This window comes from Rana temporaria, chromosome 7 (assembly GCF_905171775.1).
Source record: "Rana temporaria chromosome 7, aRanTem1.1, whole genome shotgun sequence".
Taxonomy (NCBI): domain Eukaryota; kingdom Metazoa; phylum Chordata; class Amphibia; order Anura; family Ranidae; genus Rana; species Rana temporaria.
Window position 1 is genome coordinate 190,458,110 of NC_053495.1, and position 21,079 is coordinate 190,479,188.

The following is a 21,079-nucleotide window of genomic DNA, read 5'->3' on the forward strand; positions in this document are numbered from 1 at the left end:
TGCTATGTCTGGCACAAACCCCACACATCACCCAAAGAACACCATCCCCACCATGAAACATGGTGGTGGCAGCATCATGTTGTGGGGATGTTTTTCAGCAGTCGGGAAACTGGTCAGAGTTGAGGGAAAGATGGTTGGTGTTAAATACAGGGATATTCTTGAGCAAAACCTGTACCTCTGTGTGTGATTTGAGGCGAGGACGGAGGTTCACCTTCCAGCAGGACAATGACCCCAAACACACTGCTAAAGCAACACTTGAGTGGTTTAAGGGGAAACATTTAAATGTGGTGGAATAGCCTAGTCAAAGCCCAGACCTCAGTCCAATAGAAGTATGTAGTCAGACTTTAAGATTACTGTTCCCAAGCGCAAACCATCCAACTTGAAGGAGTTGGAACATTTTTGAAAGGAGGAACGGGCAAAAATCCCAGTGGTAAGATGTGGCAAGCTCATAGAGACTTATGCAAAGCGACTTGGAGCTGTGATAGCCGCAAAAGATTGTTCTACAAAGTATTGACTTTAGGGGGGTGAATAGTTATGCACATTGACTTTTTCTGTTATTTTGTTCTATTTGTTGTTTGCTTCACAATAATAATAAAAAAAAAATCTTCAAAGTTGTGGGCATGTTCTGTAAAGTAAATGATGCAAATCCTCAAACAATCCATGTTAATTCCAGGTTATGAGACAACAAATCATGAAAAATGCCAAGGGGGGTGAATACTTTTGCAAGGCACTGTATATACTATATCTGATTTGTGTTGCATATCAGAATTTTTATTTTTGTATTTGTAATCAACAAATTATTTCTGCCTGCTACTTTTTCAATCTTTACTAAAGTTAGTGAGGATATTTTGTGCCCTTTTCATTGCTAATTTATTGGCTATTTTATAGGGAATATTTCTCATTCTATTCATTATTTGTTCCCCCCCCCCTTTTTTTTATGTAAACATTTCTTTAAAGGAAGTTCATCCTTGGAGGAACCAATTAGCAGCTGGGAAGGCCATGTGGACCTCTTTTCAGAAACTGGGAAACTTCTTTGAGTTGTTTTTACTCCTGATAACTCTTTTAATTAACTCAAAAACAACCAAGTTATCTGCTGTCTTCTATGCACTAAAAATTAACTATGCAGAGAATATGGCTAATGGCTGCTCATTTGCATCCATTACAGAGCCATAAACATGTGAGATGCTTGTAACAGGAACAAAGAGCGATCCGTCAAATATCCTCATAACCAATGCAGCAAAAGTGTGCGCCATTAAGGATCACCATGTTTACTACATTACAGGATTATGTACTGGAGTTTCCAGAGTAAGTATTCATCCTGCTCAAGGACCACATGGGATTATTGTAATCATATAATATATTACGGTAATATATCAAGCAAAAGATTAAAAAAAAACTGCCTATATTTGGGATCCATGAAAATTCAAGATATAAGGTTGGTTTTTATAAATTTTTAGCAACCCAATACAACACATTATTGTCAACACTACCTGCAGCCCTTATTGGTAAAAAGATGAGGGATGGACAGCCGCACTCCAAACCAAACAGGTTGTCTTTATTCAAATCAACAGCAAGAACACAGCAGATCACAGCAATAGGAACAGGAGAATACCGACGTTTCGCACTGGCTTCAGTGCTTATTCATGGCGGCCGTCCATCCCTCATCTTTTTACCAATATTTGCCTTAGTGCATTGCCTGCACCCTTGGAGTCCTATATTTTTGAAACGACCCTACAATAGACCTGCCTTGAGCGGTGATCTTCTCTCTCACTACCTGCAGCCCATACACACTTGGGTTGTTGGTTCAAAACCCAACCACGACACTATCTACCTGGAGTTTGCATGTTCTCCCTGTGCTTTTGTGGGTTTGTCCAGTTACCTCCCATGCTCCAAAGACATGCTGGTAAGGTAATTGGTCCTATTATGTATACTGTATGTATGAATGTGAATTAGGGACCTGAGATTGTAAGCTCCTTGAGGGAAGGGACTGATGTGCAAGTACAATATATGGGTACAGTGCTGTGTAAGATGATGGTGATATATAAGTACATGTAATGATAAAAAAATAAATCAGGCCTGACCACTGTCATATCTAAAAGCCCTGCTCTGTTGGGGCAATAAAGTATAAGTGTGTTGTAGGTAGCTATCAGGAGGCACTACCACATTGGGGGTTATTTACGAAAGGCAAATCCACTTTGCAATACAAGTGCAAACTACAAGTGCAATGTGCAACTTGGAAGTGAAGTCGCTGTAAATCTGAGGGGTAGATCAAAAATGAGGGGAAGCTCTGCTGATTTTATTATCCAATCATGTGCAAGCTAAAATGCTGTTTTTTATTATCCTCGCATGCCCCCCTCAGATCTACAGCGACTGCACTTCCAGGGCAATTTTAAGTGCACTTTTCCCTTGTCGTTTGCACTTGTAGTGCAAAGTGGATTTGTCTTTAGTAAATAACCCACATTGTGTGTACCGTGTCTCTTTCTTATATAGGAAAGCTGTTTCCAAGACACAATTATCAGTTTAATAACTGAGTTTACTTTTCTAGAGTTCCACTTTAAATTTCAGCCAATAGCCCATTTGAGTGAGCGAAATTTGACTTTATGATCCGGCACCGCCTAAAAATGTATCGGCACTCAATCTATCTGCGCTAAGAAAATCTCCCTAAAAGCCTTCAATTACTGCAGCTAAATTAGAATCATATAAATATACCACTTACATCAATAGCTGTCATGAGATTGCAATGTTAATTAGATGGGTACAAGATACGCTACACGCTTGCACTTAATTGGTCCTCTGCTTCTTGTCCATGACGGCTTCCCAGCAAGGGCCCATCACAAGTTCACTGTGACCTCTTACTGATGGGTGAGACACGAATGTAAAATTAAACGATCATGACGGATATAAAACTCATTTCAAAGGGGAAAATATCAATTTATGGTAATGTATATCCGGGGACCTATAGCACGGCTTATATCAATATTGTATCATAATAATGAGGGGAGGGATAGACAGACATGACTAATTCGTCTTTCCATGATTTAATTAGAGCTCCACAACTGCAGAAAAAGGAACATCTGACGTATAATAGCCATGGGACACAATGGCTACTTTTGTACTTCTAATGGTCAACCTGGCATAGATTCTGCACCACATGGAAGACAATGGGGACCTTGGCTGCTGGGGCATTCTGCCCCTGAGCTTACAATTATGGGGGGTCAAAGACTCCCAAATCTACCCAAAATAACACTCACCAGCCACTTTTTAGGTACACCTGTTGAATTGCTTGATAAGGCCAATCACATGGTAGCAACTCAATGCATTTAGGCATCTAGACGTGGTGAGGATGACTTGCTAATGTTCAAACCGAGCATCAGGATGGGGAAGAAAGGGGATTTAAGTGACTTTGAACGTGGCATGGTTGTTGGTGCCAGAGGGGCTGGTCTGAGTATTTCAAAAACTGCTGATCTACTGTGATTTTCACGCACAACCAACTCTCGGGTTTACAGAGAATGGTCTGAAAAAGAGAAAATATCCACAGAGCGGCAGTTGTGTGGAGGAAAATGTCTTGATATCAGTGGTCAGGAAACAGGAAACTGAGGCTACAATTCGCACAGGATCACCAAAATTGGACAATAGAAAATTGGAGAAACATTGCCTGGTCTGATGAGTCTCAATTTCAGCTGCGACATTCAGATGGTAGGATCAGAATTTGGCGTAAATACAATGAAAGCATGGATCCATCCTGCCTTGTATCACCGGTTCAGGCTGGTAGTAGAATGGTGTAATGGTGTGGGGGATATTTTATTGCTACACTTTAGGCCTTTTAGTACCAATTGAGTATTGTTTAAACACCACTGCCTACCTGAGTATTGTTGCTGACCATGTCCATCCCTTTATGACTACAGTGTACCCATCTTCTGATGGCTCCTTCCAGCAGGATAATTCCCCATGTCATAAAGATCCAATCATCTCACCACTGGACAATGAGGTCACTGTACTCCAATGTCCTCCACAGTCACCACATCTCATCCAATAGAGACCCTTTGTGATGTGGTGGAATGGGAGATTCCCATCATGGATGTGCAGCCGACAAATCTACAGCAACTGCGTGATTCTATCATGTCACTATGGACCAAAACCTCTGAGGAATGTTTCCAACACCTTGTTGAATCTATGCCATGAAGAATTAAAGGAGTTGTAAAGGCAGAAGTTTTTTTTATCTTAATGCATTAAGCTTAAAAACCCTCTGTGTGTAGCAGCCCCCCCAGCACCCCCTAATTACCTGCCTGAGCCCCATCTCTCTCCAGTCATGTCCATGATCTCCTCAGCCACCCAGGACACTCCTCCTGATTGGCAGAGATAGAGCAGCAGCGCCAATGGCTCCCAATCAAAGTTAGTCAGCCAATCAGGGGAGAAAGGGGGGCAGTCATGGAGGAAGCATGCAGTCTGCTTTTTACGTCTAAAGACCAAAATAAGAGAAAATTGAGGGTTTCCAGTTTCTTGCCTTATAACGAGTCTCTTGACTCCTCTCACCATGCCATGTACACATTGTCCTCTATAAATAATCCACTGTATTCAGTTACTAATGTCCAGAGGTGGCCGGTGAAAGGAAACAAAATAACAATAACATTTGCAAAATTTGTACATTTTGAGGCTTGATGCCGCTCATACCTTCTGTCCTCGGTGTTGGCACACAAATGACATTATGGGAAATACTGCCTAACCCTAATCATCAAAAAATTAACAAGTAAAGGGGTCTTTCTAAACAATACTTATAAAGGTAATATATACAATAAATGTAAGGAATGAAAGTAGACCACCTCTGCTCAACTCTGCTCAACGTTCACAAGCTCCCTTACTGGTGCCAGCATCTTTCTATCTATCTCTTGCATCCATTGCCAGCACACAAGCCCCGATAAAGGGTGAATTATGACCCCAAAAACTCACTGGCTTTCTATTTTTGTCATTGTGTTTGATTAAAAACCTTTACTGGGCTTAAAGGGAAACTAAAGGTTCAGTTTTTTTTTTTTTAAATAACAAACATATCATACTTACCTCAACTGTGCAGTTTGTTTTGCACACAGTGGCCCCAAACTTCCTCTTCTGGGGTCCCACGGTGACTGTCACAGCTCCTCCCCGCAAGAGCTAACCCCCTCTGGGAAGCTCTCTCCCGAGGGGGTTACGTTGCGGGCGCGCTCCCATGCTATACACTTGGCGTGCATAGCCGCCGAGTGTATGACTCGGTCCCGCCCCCCCGTGGCTGCATCACTTGATTTGATTGACAGCAGCGGGAGCCAATGGCAACCATAGAGAGAACAACGCGGGATGGCGCCCACGGAGATTCGGGGCCCAGGTAAGTAAAGCGGGGGCTCGGAGGGGCCGGGGAGTGCAAGGTGTTTTTTCAACACAAAGCTTTACAACCAGGGTCACCAGGAATGTAAGTGAGGGAGAATCTCCCCAGAGAAGATAATGACAGAGTTAAAACCTGACAGGAGGGTCTAACACTTTCTCACGCTATCTAAAACTACAAAAAGGAGGTTGGCAAAGGTCATCTTTGTATTTTTATTTATTCTTTTGAATCAGGAAAACGTTTGGGAGGGATCAACAAACCATAGAGAAAAACCTGTAGTCCAAGGGAGGGGGCGAGCATGACACCCCACACCAGGGAGAAAACCTTGCATTACTGTGTGTAGTTACAGACAGAAGAACAGGAAGTAAGGACATTTAAAAGCAAAATTTAAGGATGAGGTAAGTGAAGGAGGACTGCACTAAGGTAAAGGAAGCTATTTAGGAGAAAAAAATTGTACCTTTACAACCCTTTTAAGTCTACTGGAGCCAGCCCTGGTATGGCCAGCCAGTTTCCCCCACACTCTTTAAAATTTACATGGGCTACCTCTGTGTTTGTAAATCAGTTTTTCATATCTAAGTGTGGTGCCCATATGATAAACCCACATCTGCATTTTTGGTAAGGTCTTGGAGATTCAGCGCATTAGTATAAGCTTACAGGCACCTCTGTATCTTTTTACAACAGGTTTTCTCCAAGTTCTACAAACCAGTCTAGAGCAATATGGCCGCCAGCCCACCACCATAAGTGCAAAGTGCACTTTAAAATATTAATGCAGTTAAGTTGTACTTCTTTAACCACTTCAGTAGGGCCTGTTTTATTTATTCTCTTTCTTCCTTTCAGATCGATAGATTTGTCACCCCACCATCCTGTGATCAGATGATATTGCTCTGGAACTTGCTCCCATAGAAGTTCATTGTCTAATTGGTGTCACCCTTTAATCTGAGCGAGCAGTGCTTTCAGTGTCATCGAAGCCTTTGATCATTAAAATGTTTTCTTCACTACGAACCCTGATCTTTGTCACAGGCGACAAAAAAACTTCTACTCTTCATCGACATTTTTTTTTTTAACATTTACGGTTCACTGCAGTCTAAAACTGATGTGTTTTTAAAACTGTGAAACAGTATAAATGAAGAGGAGGAACATTTCTTCACCTTTTCAACTTTAGCAATTAAATTGTAATTCCGCCTAGATTTTCAGAAATAAGTGCAGCAATTATTTGCTTGTGTCCCTGCTTTTCCAGCCTGCCCAACTTGTCAGTAAAAAAATGTTCTATGTCAAGGACAGTGCTATCAAAGTGCTTTAAATTTACCTGCTAGACATTGAGGTCTACCATTATTTACAAGACACAGAGGTCTAGCTGTAACTGTTACAAACAAGTGAAACTTCTAATGTGTCCCTTGTTTTAAAATATCTCTAAAGCCTCGTACACACGATAGGTTAACCATAGGACAACGGTCTGAAGGACCGTTTTCATCGGTCAAAACCGATCGTGTGTGGGCCCCATAGGTTATAGGTTAAAAAAAGCCAACTTGCTTTAAAATGTAACCGATGGATTGATAACCGATAGGTCAAAACCGATCGTTAGTAGGCAAAACCATCGGTTAAAAACCCGCACATGCTCAGAATCAAGTCGACGTATGCTTGGAAGCATTGAACTTCGTTTTTTTCAGCACGTTGTTGTGTTTTACGTCACCGTGTTCTGACACACTCGGTTTTTTAACCTATGGTGTGTAGGCGTGACGGACCATCAGTCAGCTTCATCGGTTACCCTGAGACAACGGTCCTTCAGACCGTTGTCCTCTGGTTAACCTATCGTGTGTACGAGGCTTTACACTAAAGAACCTCCTAAAGCAGAACTAAACAAAAGACAGTTACATTTCGGAACGTGCCAAGAATGTAACGGTCCCCTTTGCTTGTGTCCTCATCCAAACTATCAAACCATCAAATGAGTAGAGTCATAACTGAACACATGTGCTGCATCATGGCAATTGAAGATAAAACAGAGGCCAAGATGGCAGCTTCCTTAGCTGAAAACAATAGGAGGGTTTAGTTCCCTGTTAAGACTTAAAGCGGAGCTCCACCTAAAAGGGGAAACTCTGCTTGTTTGCCACCCCCTTCGCTGCCACATTTGCCTCCTTTTTTTGGGGGGGGGGGGTGAACCGGGTACCTGGTTTTGACAGATACCCACTCCCACTTCTGGTTGAGGTAGGCCATGGCAAACTTAGACGGAAGTTCGGCCCCTCTCTCTTCCCCCCGCCACCAGGCCCATCACAAGGCGCAGCGCGCAGTTGGGAACCCGCTGTGAAACCGCATGGCTTCAATGCCGGTTTCCCTTAGCCGAGATGGTGGCTGCAGCACCCAAGGATTGCAAAATTAGCTTGGGTGAAGACACTGCTGGATTTGTGGACAGACAAGTGCCCTAATATTAAAAGTCACACTGGACTACCAGGTATGCCACCCTAGACCACCAGGGATATGCCAATCAGTTCCCAGGCTTCTGTCAATTAGTGCCCATCCACAATGCCTGTCAGTGCCAGTGCCACCAGGAATGTCTATTAGTGCCACCTATTGCTTCATATTAGTGCCCATCAGTGCCACGTATCAGTGCCAATCAGTGCCCAGCATTGACGCCTATCAGTGCCACCTATCAGTGCCATCCATAAGTACCCATTAGTGCAGCTTTTCAGTGCCCACCAGTGCCACCCATGAGGGCCCATCAGTGCCGCCTATCAATGCCCATCAGTACTGCATATCAGTGCCACCCATCAGTGCTGCCTACCAGTGCCCATCAGTGCTGCTTATCAGTGCCCATTGACAGTTACCACCTCATTGGTGCCACCTCATCGGTGCTGCCTTATCAGTACCCTTCAGTGAAAGAGAAAACGTACTTATTTACAACATTTTAAAACAGAAACAAAATACATTTTTGGTCTTTTTTAATTTGCTTGGCAAAAAATAAAAACCACAGAGGTGATCAAATACCACCAAAGAAAGCTCTATTTGTGGGAACAAAATGATAACAATTCTGTTTAGGTACAGTGTAGCATGACTGCGTAATTGTCATTTAAACAGCGACAGCGCTGAAAGCTGAAAATTGGCTTGGGCAGGAAGAGGGTGCAAGTGCCCGGTATTGAAGTGGTTAAAGGAACGTTTTACATATTTATGGAATAATGTTATTCTAAAAACAGACATTTAGCAATACAGATTTATAAATGTCATAACTTGCATTAAACAGGTGATTCATAGACTTAAAAAGTGACAGATACAAAAAAAAAACTGAGTTTCCCTTTAAATATCAAGCTGTATTTTATAAACTGTTACAAGGAACGTAGAAGTTCTTTTTTTTTTTTTCAATATGCAAATTTGTCCTCAAATTCATTTTAGACGACAGTTTGAAAGTGTTTGGTACGCCTCATCCAGCGCCTCTATTTAGCCTCCACTTTGAAGCTCTGACCTTCTCCCTCTCGTAATAATCCAAGTTCAACTCATATTCTTTAGATGCTGTTGAACTCAAATATTTAAATTTGAGGAGAGCAGGACGTGAAAGGGATGAAATGCACGAGGCATACAAAAATATTAGTTTGTTTCAATGGGGAAAATAAATAAATAAATATTGCAAAGCCAACTTCACTAGATTACATAAGGAATCTAATTTATTAGCTGCTAGGCTTGGCATATATTGAGTCAAATATCTATCATCCATCAGATTATGGAAACATTAACCACTAAATCAAAGTCCAAGAAGAGGTATAAAACACCAGATTTATTCATGTGACTGAACCACGAAAATCTCATCAAAGGGGAATTAAATATATGGAGAGTGAAGGTTTATTGCTCAAGGTATTTTTGGCAAAGGTCATGGAGTAGTTGGAGACGGTGCCGGACAACTACTGACTGCAATATTAAATCCAGGAAAAAGACTGCCGGCAGCAATATCTGGAGACTATTACATTCTAGTGGAAAGTTCAAATTTACAAAAAATTCCTATAAAAAAAAATAAAAAAAATATCTCTATTATGGGTGGAGGGGGTTGATGATGTGGTAATGTGTTTTGCAGCCTCGGGTCACTGAGGCAGGATTTGCTTTGCCAAAGAAGAGCTCGGGGGTGAAATAAGACAAAGAGGCGCAGGGTCCACATGACAGGGCAGAAGGGATGCCAGGCAGCTGTAGGGTTTAGGAATTTAAGAATTGAAAGATAGCGCTCTTACCTGATTGGTTACTGGGGGGAGAAGCAGGACAGTGGTATCCCCAAGTTCACCATTGACTGCTAAGCTTCCCACCCTCCCTCCCTGAAATTCATTTATATTATTTATTTATTCTTTGTTTAGTCCGTTTAACAGGCGCTCCTCGCCGCCTCCTCTTCCCTGTAGTGCATTCCACGCTGGAACGCATTACGGTGCCGCATGCGTTCCACTGTGGAACGCAAATCGGCGGTTTTCTTGACTTAGTGCTATGCAATACACCTGCCTTGTACCTGTCTACTGCCTATAAAGGCATTCAGTTTATACACAGACAGCGTTCTATTATTGTCGGCCGTAGCCGGCCTGGCTGCAAGGAACTTCAGGTACCATCAAGCCCACGCTGGAAACCATCCTCTCTTGCATCTGCGCTGCACACCCTAAAGATACCTTCCTTCTTGGATCCCTACATCATGGAATCCCATAGCTGCTGAACAAACAAGACTCAGCGTCTGCAAACTAATAAGTAGCCATTGTGTCACTTGTAGTGCTTTAGACTCCTTTACTACATGAATTGCATCTAATCAAATTGCTGTAATCAATACTGGCTTACTAAGTACTACCATACACTGCGAGATTGTATGTTGTGTTCTCGACTACTTATTGTGAAGTATCTTAAAAGGGACATACACTCTCAAAATACCTGTGCTATATTTGCCACGCTTATGCAACTATTAGTTGTCTCTACAACTCCTATTTACTACGTGCTTGACATAAGTGCTACTTGTTTAAGCGCCTATGCCCTAAGTTGTTGAACATGTTCCCCTAAACTTTTCTATGCTAGGGGTTGACGTATTTCATACCTTCTCCCTTAGTGGCCTAATGCATGACGCTATGTTTAACTGATAATCATTTGCATACAGTTGTGCATTGGAATCTACAAGTGTTTGCTATAATTTTAAACGCTAAGCTCTGGTCGCATGTTGTAATGCGTCCATCCTTAGTAGCTCAACACCTTTCTTTATGTGATACAGAGATGATGTAGAGAACCCCCAAACTCCTGTTTGGATGGAGTGACGCCTGGGGTCCAATACTGAATTCTCACATAAAGAAGTGCATTGAAATCCTTGCTAACCACAGTTGTGGTTCACTCCATTCACCGGAGCTGTTACAGTCCGTCATGGCAGCTAGTGAGCAGTTTGAGGGCCTTTGAAGGCTTTCATTTGTATAAAAGTGGTAGAAAGCCATCTAAAGCCTCGTACATGAAATAGTAATGAATTTAGTTGAAATTCATTCAATTTCGTTTAGTTTTTTCGTTTTCTAATGAATTCCAAATTTTTGGAACAATTTGAAATCGGATCAGTCGAAAAATGATTGACCGATTTGAATTCTGTGGGAAAAATAACTGGTGCATTCCCTTAAGCTGGCTGCTGTGTCCTTAACAATCGATGACTTAGCTGTCAACAAGCTTCCCAGCTGAGAGCTGAAGTATACAGTACAAAAGAATGCCGGCAAAAAAAAATTCTGAAAAAAAGTGTGGGGTCCCTCCTCCCCCAATCCATACTAGGCCCTTTGGGTCTGGTATGAATTTTAAGGGGAATTAAAAAATGTCTTGGGGTGGGGGCGTGGCCTGGACAGCGATGGTGTAGGACACGTGTGAGCTAAGCTCCACTCTCGGCATATCCTGCAACAGCTATGCTTTGTGCCCAGTACTGCCTTTTCACCTACTATATTGAAGGCTTGTCTCTCCAGGACTCTCACTATCATGTCCCTCCCGAAGAGGAACACTGCAGCCTCCTCATCGCTAGATAGGTATCAGCGCCAGGACCGGGACCACAAGGAGGAATATGGCGACTCTGCAGCTTTAACTACGGAGCATGTCGCGGCTGACACCACCAGGGTCCTAGAGGCTATTTCCAAATGCCAATCAACCCTGACATCCAAAATAAAATAGGGTCACGGAGACTGAGACCAGAATCAGCCGTGCAGGGGATACTCTGTCCCCCCTTCAGCACTCCTCTGAAGCAATAAAACACTAGTTACAACAATTAGCCCAAAATCATGATGACCTGGAAAACTGGGCTCGCAGGTCGAATCTCCTTTTTATTGGGCTCCCGGAAGGTTCTGTGGGCCCTGATCCCGCCACTTTCCTGGAAAAGCTTCTGATTAGCACGTAGGCAGGGAGGCCTTCTCCACTACATTCGCAGTCGAGCGCGCACACCGCATGCCAGCGTGCCAACCCCAGAGGGAACACAGTCATGCACCTTTATAGCAAAGCTATTGAATTACAGAGATCGTGATGCCAATAAATATCCAAATAGGTTGAAAACATTGTCACTCCAGGACTGAGAGAGTAAAGTTGGTTGTGTACATAGAGTTTTTTCATCCAACCAGTGGGTAGAAAAAAAAAAACACCCTTACAGATCCCTGTATTCACGCAAACAATGCGGATGCAGGGATCTTCTCCGCTGTTCTATTATATTCAGACAGTGGGGACTCATTGCGTCAAAATACATGGATCGGCACTGCAGCCATTGGCTGCAAGTGCTAAACGAATGCTGGTTTTCTAGCAGGACCATTTGACAGAAGTCGGATGTTAGACTGTTGAACAGAGACAGGTACACACATAACAAAATTCAGTCGTTTCCTGCTGAACTGACCAAATTTTGGTACGTGTATACCCAACTTAAAGTGGAGTTCCACACAAAAATGGAAATTCCGATTTTTGGAATCTCCCCCCCCCCAGTGTCACATTTGGCACCTTTCAGGGTAGAGGAGGGAGCAGATACCTGTGTAATACAGGTATTTGCTCCCACTTCCAGGCATAGATCACAGCGGTGACCACAGTGACCTACGCCACGTCGGACGCCTACTCCGCTCCCCCTGCTGTCTTCTGGAAGACACACAGGTCCCAGAAGACAGCAGGGACCAGTGGGATTGTGCAGCACGAGTTGCGCGTGCGCAGTAGGGAAACAGGAAGTGAAGCCGCAAGGCTTCACTTCCTGATTCCCTCACCGAAGATGGCGGCAGCAGCACCCGAGAGCCAAGTGAGAGATCGTCTTCGGGTGCCAACGTCGCGGGCGCCCAGGACAGGTAAGTGTCCTAATATTAAAAGTCAGCAGCTGCAGTATTTGTAGCTGCTGACTTTAAGTTTTTTTTTTTTCGGCAGAACTCCACTTTATGATTAAACTTCGACTGCATTTCCATTACACTAGTTCTTATTTATAGCATATGAATATTAATGTCCTATTTTCTGTGTTAAATAAAGAATTGTGGATATACTAGGTTTCATTTGTTGATTAATTTGCCTGTAGGGGATTGACAATGTTTTTTAGCACAAGAATTTTAGGTTATATTTTAGTAAGAAGGAATAGAAATTTGCCTGGGCTGGTAATTTGTTTTTTAATTGTTTTAATAACAGGGATCCTATGTATTTGTGTATAGTAATTAAGAATATTGCTGTGAAATATTAGTTCACTGAAAAATGCAGATTTTGAAGTTTCTTTTTTTTTTTTCAGTGGAATAAAATATGTTGGTTTTCCCTTTTCAGTGAATTTATGTGAGGGTCTGTATATTTCTAAGTACCGGGATAAAATTCATGCCAATTGCTAGAATTTCAAGATGTAAGATCAAAGGGCCAGATTCACATAGAACTGCGGCGGCGTAACGTATCGTAGATACGTTACACCGCCGCAAGTTTTCATCGCAAGTGCCTGATTCACCAAGCACTTGCATGAAAGCTTACGCCGGCGGCCTCTGGCGTAAGCCCGCGTAATTCAAAGGGGCCATTTAAATTAGGCGCGCTCCCGCGCCGGACCTACTGCGCATGCTCCGTTTTGAAATTCCCGCCGTGCTTTGCACGAAGTGACGTCATTTTTTCGAATGGCGACGTGTGTAGCGTACTTTCGTATTCCAGGACATCTTACGCAAGAAATTATTTTTTTTACATTTCGACACGGGAACGACGGCCATACTTTAAACAGCCCATACGAGGGCTGTGTAAAGTTAGGGCAGGTAAAACGACGACTAAAATTGCGACGGGAAACTAGACTAGCGACGACGTACCGAACGCGAAAAAACGCCGTGGATCGCCGTAAAACCTCATTTGCATACCGGACGCTGGAATACGACGCAAACTCCACCCAGCGGTGGCCGCGGTATTGCATCCTAAGATCTGACAGTGTAAAACAATTACACCTGTCGGATCTAAGGGCTATATATGCGTAACTGATTCTATGAATCAGTCGCATAAATACTCTGAGAGATACGACGGCGTTTCAGAGAAACGCCGTCGTATCTCTTTTGTGAATCTGGGCCAAAATGTTTAAAGCAAAGGCAGATCTAGAATATCCTCATTTAACCCAGTTATGCAAAAAAAAAAAAAATCCTAAATGTATCTTTAAATAGTAGCTTAGTCTGGCTTTATATTAGCCTCCTGTAGCTCCTTGCACAATAGGATTCAGAGAAGAAGGAGCAGAATTTTAGGCTAATGAGCTTCACTGCGCAGTACACAGGGAGCCGTCTGACAGGACAGGGGAGCATAAAAATGACCTCACTATTATATTGCTGTCCCTTCACTATCCAATCATTGATAATTAGGAATGCTTTCAGAAATAGATGTATTAAAAGTTTATTTTTAGCAGTTAACAAAATGAAAAGTAAATGAACAGATCTTCTTGTTTTGCTCCAGACCTCCATATCCTAACCAGGGAACGTGCGGGAGAGGCCACATACATTGTGAGCCCCCCTCACTAGGAGGACGCTACCAGACATCAACACATGAGGTGTGTAGCATGTTAGGTCCTAAATAGGACTACATGCACGACCTATTAACTTTACCCATTTTATACTACTTCCAATATCTGATCTATACCATACTAATATAGTTCATAGATTCGGGTCAGCATACTGAGCAGAGGACTAACAACTTACTCCAGCAAGGATTTTTGACATCCTATCATTTTGCCCCACCCCTGATTCAACCCACTTTGCCCTGACCATGTAAACCCCACCTTTTAAATGAAGCGCCCATAAAATGCAGCCCACCAGAGCACATCAATTGCAGCCTCACCAGCACCCATCAAATGCAGCCTCACCAGCGCCCATCAAATGCAGCCTCACCAGTGCCCATCAAATGCAGCCTCACCAGCGCCCATCAAATGCAGCCTGACCAGCGCCCATCAAATGCAGCCTCACCAGCGCCCATCAATAATTGTTTGCTTGCTGCCATTCATTTGGGAGTCGGGACACAGATACAGCCTCTGACACTATGTGCAAACGGAGTGGCGGCTGCCCGCTGATGCTGAGACTTAGTTGCTTGCTGTAGAGAAAAGAGAGTAGGAACACTAGCGGCCGGGTGCCCTGATTATAACCTTTTAGCCACCACTATCCTAACAACCAATGCTGTCATCAGGCACCTGCACAGCATGCTTGTTTGCCCTTCTCCGGCAGCATCGAGGTCACATTGAGTGAGGGCAAGAAAACGAGCGAGAAGAGAAATGTTGGAATACTAGTCAGTATCAGTGTGCAAAGGTGTAGTTGCTTTAGAACAGTGGTCTCCAAACTGCGGCCCGAGGGCCGGATGCCTTTGCTTGCCTTTATCCGGCCCTTGGGGCACTATCGCTCCCATTGATACGAGACACTATTCTGCCATCTGACACTGACAATGGAGCACCATTTCTCCCAGTGACACAACTAATAGAGCACTATTCCTCCCTATGATACCAGCAATGGGGCACTATTCCTCCCTTTAATACCAGATGTTTACTAACAATGATGCCAGGAAAATTTCTACTCCCGCTGGCCAAAGTCCGGCCCTTCAAGAGTCTGAAGAACAATAAAACGGCCCTTTGTTTAGAATGTTTGGAGACCCCTGCTTTAGAAGAATAAATCACGTCTAACATTGGGTGTTTTACGAGTGTGGATGCTGCTGGGCAATGTTTAGTTTACCATCATTTAGAATAGGATGCCTCAAGATTGTGTACAATTTTAAAGGGTGCCTTGATTGAAAAGAAGGTTGAGAAACGCTGCTCTACTCATTTTTTTCTAACACCAAAAATCCAATACTCAAATGAATCCTTGTGTCAATATCCAAAAAATAAATAACTAAATAAAAGAAGAAACAGGAGCTTCTTTTCGAAACATGGAGCTTAAAGCGGAGTTCCAACCACAATTAGCATTTTTTAAATGTATGTCCTTTCATCCTGCGTTTTTATAATATAAATACGGTCACTTACTATTTTACAATCCGCCGCCGATCCGCATAGATATTCAAAAAAGATAGTTTATAAAACTATGTCTACACCGTTGTCATTTTGCTTGTGGGCATTGTGAAGCCTACAAGCACTTAGGGCCAAATCCTCAGCCAGGCGGCGTAACTTAACTTGCAGCAGTTAAGTTACACTGACTTAAAGTTTTTACCTAAGTGCCTGATCCACAAAGCACTTACGTAAAAATTTCAAGCCGTGTAAGTTAAGTGCCGCCGTCGTAAGGCGTTCCTCCTCTCCGGGGGGCGTTTACAATTTAAATGAGGCGCGCTCCCGCGCCGGCCGTACTGCGCATGCGTGTGACGTCATTTTCCCGACGTGCATCGCGTGAACGTAATTGACGCCGGGCGGCTTTGTGGATTGCGACGGGACACTAAAGTTGCGACGGGTGAAAAAAAGACGCGCCGGGAAAACAAATAATTATAAAAAAAAATGACAGCGACGCTCGGCATGCATTCCTGAGGGAGAACTCCATGCCAATTTTCAAAGAAAAAAACGGCATGGGTTCCCCCTCAGGAGCATACCAGGCCCTTAGGTCTGTTATGGGTTGTAAGGAGACCCCCCTCCGCCGAAAAATTGACGTAGGGGGTCCCCCTACAATCCATACCAGACCCGTATCCAAAGCACGCTACCCGGCCAGCCAGGAAGGGAGTGGGGACGAGCGAGCGCCCCCCCCCTCCTGAGCCGTGCCAGGCCGCATGCCCTCAACATGGGGGGGTTGGGTGCTCTGGGGCAGGGGGGCGCACTGCGGGCCCCCCCACCCCAGAGCACCCTGTCCCCATGTTGATGAGGACAGGACCTCTTCCCGACAACCCTTGCCATTGGTTGTCGGGGTCTGCGGGCGGAGGCTTATCGGAATCTGGGAGTCCCCTTTAATAAGGGGGCCCCCAGATACCGGCCCCCCACCCTAAGTGAATGGATATGGGGTACATCGTACCCCTACCCATTCACCTGTAGGCAAAAAGTAAAATGTAGTAAACACACAACACAAGGCTTTTTAAAATAATTTATTATTCTGCTCCGGACGCCCCCCCTGTCTTCGTTATTAGCTCAATTAGCAGGGGGGGCTTCTTCTTCCGCTCTCCGGGGGTCTTCTTCCACTCTCCGGGGGTCTTCCGCTCTCCGGGGGGGCTTCTCCGGACTCCGGGGGGCTTCTTCCATCTTCTCCCCTCTTCCGCTCTTGACTCGGCGAACCCCGGTTCTTCTGCAGCTCTCCGGTGCCTTCTTCTTCAGCGCTGGCTGCCTGCTATGTTTGTGTGTTAGCTCGATTTCAAACAGGCAGCCGGCGCGGTCTTCTGTGGCGTCAGGGTCTTCTGGTCTTCTGTTCTTCCGATGTTGCCTCGTCGCCTGTTGTCGCTGTAATGATGGAAGCGCGCCTTGCATCCCATTTATATAGGCATCACCGTCCCATCATGCTCCGGTAGGTACCCACGTGGTGGGTGCCTACCCACGTGCACCCACCACGTGGGTACCTGCCGGAGCATGATGGGACGGTGATGCCTATATATATGGGATGCAAGGCGCGCTTCCATCATTACAGCGACAACAGGCGACGAGGCAACATCGGAAGAACAGAAGACCAGAAGACCCTGACGCCACAGAAGACCGCGCCGGCTGCCTGTTTGAAATCGAGCTAACACACAAACATAGCAGGCAGCCAGCGCTGAAGAAGAAGGCACCGGAGAGCTGCAGAAGAACCGGGGTTCGCCGAGTCAAGAGCGGAAGAGGGGAGAAGATGGAAGAAGCCCCCCGGAGTCCGGAGAAGCCCCCCCCGGAGAGCGGAAGACCCCCGGAGAGTGGAAGAAGACCCCCGGAGAGCGGAAGAAGAAGCCCCCCCTGCTAATTGAGCTAATAACGAAGACAGGGGGGGCGTCCGGAGCAGAATAATAAATTATTTTAAAAAGCCTTGTGTTGTGTGTTTACTACATTTTACTTTTTGCCTACAGGTGAATGGGTAGGGGTACGATGTACCCCATATCCATTCACTTAGGGTGGGGGGCCGGTATCTGGGGGCCCCCTTATTAAAGGGGACTCCCAGATTCCGATAAGCCTCCGCCCGCAGACCCCGACAACCAATGGCAAGGGTTGTCGGGAAGAGGTCCTGTCCTCATCAACATGGGGACAGGGTGCTCTGGGGTGGGGGGGCCCGCAGTGCGCCCCCCTGCCCCAGAGCACCCAACCCCCCCATGTTGAGGGCATGCGGCCTGGCACGGCTCAGGAGGGGGGGGGGGGCGCTCGCTCGTCCCCACTCCCTTCCTGGCTGGCCGGGTAGCGTGCTTTGGATACGGGTCTGGTATGGATTGTAGGGGGACCCCCTACGTCGATTTTTCGGCGGAGGGGGGTCTCCTTACAACCCATGCCAGACCTAAGGGCCTGGTATGCTCCTGGGGGGGAACCCATGCCGGTTTGGAATTTACAAATCGCCGTGGAGTTCTCCCTCGGGAATGCATACCAAATGCCGTCGCTTGAATGGGCCTTTACAAGGTGTGACTAACTTTACACCATGTAAAAGCAGCCCTAGTTTTACACCAGGCAAACTAACACTTACGGCGAAAAAAATAGGTACAAAAGCTTTGAGGATCGCCCTAAGTGCTAATTTGCATACTAACAGAGGCATTTCGACTCGAAATGCCCCCAGTGGCGGATGCGGTACTGCATCCTAAGATCCGGCAGTGTAAGTCCCTTACAGATGTCGGATCTTCTGCCTAACTTAGGAAAACTGCTTCTGAGGATCAGTTCCAAAGTTAGAACCAGAGATACGACGGCTTACGCCGGAGTATCTCTTTTGTGGATTTGCCCCTTACTTCCTGGAAGTCTTGGATGGGGAGTGATAATTGGACAGCGCACTGCATCCTGGGAAATGATGACACACATTTCCCAGGAGCATTAGAGGGAGATGATGTCAGGATCCTAGGTGGTTTCAAAGGCAGATTTTGTGGGGCTGCATAGCAACATGCATTTCCAGATGAGTAAAAAAAAAATCTTGTTTTTTTTTTACTTGTTTAGGTCTAATGAGCACAATAATGAAAAAAAAAATTTGGGATGGAAACTCCACTTTAACGTTGAGTTACCACCTAACTTCTAATGAACTTAAACTCTATTAAAAAACAAAAAAGTTGCCTACTGTGTATTTTATGTAGAGATTTCAGATCTTCTTCTCATTAAACTTTAGAAATCATTATAACATGTTATCACATCTAACTTAAAAAAAAAAAAAAAAAAAAATACCGTATGCAAATAACAGCGTGGGAGTATGTGATTAAGCACAAAAATTGTAGGTTCAAATTTGATAAGCATATAATTATAATTGAACACCAATCAGTCCTTATTGCTTTAGATCCAGAAACACTTTTTTTTTCAGGAAGGATAAATATGCATGTAAATGTATAACATTCCAAATATTTATACTGTGTCAGACTTCGTCTCTCAAATGCCTGCTGGATCCTTCAAATCATCGCAGAAGAAGCAAATAGCGCCTTAGATTAGTTTAGCACTAATAATAGTTTTGAGGTTTAAATATGAACTAAGCACAATTTTTGTCTAAATTAGAAGCATAATATATTCTCAAGTATTTAAAGTGATACTTAAGTCTTGCTTTTTTTTTTGTTTAAAAATAACAAACTTACCTGCTCTGTGTAATGGTATTGCACAGAGCGGCCCAGATTCTCCTCTTCTCGGGTCCCCTCCCTCCTGCCGAATGCCCCCACAGCAAACAAGTTGCTATGGGGGCACCTGAGTCGAGCCGCTGCTCTGTGTGTCCATTCAGACACGGAGCCTCCGCTCAGTCCCGCCCCCTCGCTCCTTACTGGCTCACTGAATTTGATTGACAGTAGCAGGAGCCAAAGAAACCCGCTGTGTGTCTTCGCCAATCAGGAGAGAGAGTCCCGGACGGCCGAGCTTCTCGTGTAACATCGCTGGATCAAGATGGGGCTTAGTTAAGTTTTAGTGGGGCTGAAGCACACAGAAGTTTTTTTTAACCACTAGCCACCCGGCAGCCGACTATTTACGGCTGCAAGGTGGCTCTAATCTGCCGGGAGGCCGTCTATACACAGAGCTCCACGTCCCTGGCTCTGTGACTACCGATCATGGGTGCTTGGCGGACATCGTGGCCGTCAGGTACGCGCCTCGGCACTTGTGTAAAAGTTGTTGAAAGCCCTTACATATACCCAGTGAAGTGACTGGCCTCAGATGATACACAGAGATGAAACAAATCCTCCTACATAAGTTGTACCTGATCTGCAGGCTTCCCTGCTCTATATCCATTCAAAGTTCAGAATTTTTATGTCTGAGATTTCAGGAAAAAGGGGGTCGAGAGCTGAAGTTACACTCTGCAGAGCTCAGTGAGGAGAGCTTTGAGAGCTGATTTGAGGGAATAGACACCTCCCCCCCTCCTCACAGCCCACAGGAACAGAGGTGAGACTGCCAATCTGCTGAAGGTCCCCCCGTTACCATTTTCTCCTGGTGTCAGGAAAACTTGTCAGAATTGGTTTATGCTGACAGCAGAGGAACGAAGCAACAGACAGAAATTACACTTATGCCGCGTACACACGGTCAGAATTTCCAATGGAAAAAGTCTGATGGGAGCTTTTCATCGGATATTCCGACCGTGTGTATGCCCCATCGGACTTTTTCCATCAGAATTTACGACGGACTTAGCTAGAAAGCAGGTTCTCAATTTTTCCGACGGAAATTCCGACAGAGTTTACTCCGGCCAAAAGTCTGACCGTGTGTACGCGGCATTAGTGCTCCTAATTGAGACAAGTACACACTGTAGAGGGGTATTACTATGTTCGTATTTCATGTCTGAAGTTTACAACCACTTTGAGGTCTCTAAAAGTATAACTATGGGTAAACCATTTAGCACTGTTTGATGCCAGCAGGTGGTAGACAGTATTGCTAAAAACAGTGCGTTTATTCAAAAGAGGCAACACATACAGTATACATTACTTGTCTCAGCAGCCTTTGAAAAATGCAATTTTTGTTGTAAAAAGTGCAGTTCTACAATGTGGTGGCCAATGCGCATTGCCTGATTGGAGGAAATAATGATGGTAACTGAAGCAGAATATGGTAGGGATCGCAGACAAATTACACACTTTACCTGGTTTTAGGTGAGCAAATGGGATTTCGCCAGTAAGTAGTTCCCAAAGACAGAGGGCATAGCTGAACACATCGGCCTTTATGGTGTAGCGTGTAGACTGGCTGAAAACTTCTGGTGCCATCCAACGAAGGTTCTAGGAACAAAAAAGCAACTGCTACATTCATTGGTATCAGACAACAGGTCCATCTCA

The 21,079-nt window shown here is 44.6% G+C and overlaps 1 protein-coding gene across 1 annotated transcript in view; it reads right to left on the minus strand.

Annotated features, from left to right (window-relative positions):
• TNNI3K (TNNI3 interacting kinase) overlaps positions 1-21,079 on the minus strand; it is a 313,510-nt gene that overhangs the window by 135,397 nt on the left and 157,034 nt on the right. Inside the window, exon 20 of the mRNA XM_040360696.1 lies at positions 20,890-21,022. Within this exon, the coding sequence (XP_040216630.1) occupies positions 20,890-21,022 (133 nt within the window). The remainder of the gene's footprint in view (positions 1-20,889; positions 21,023-21,079) is intronic.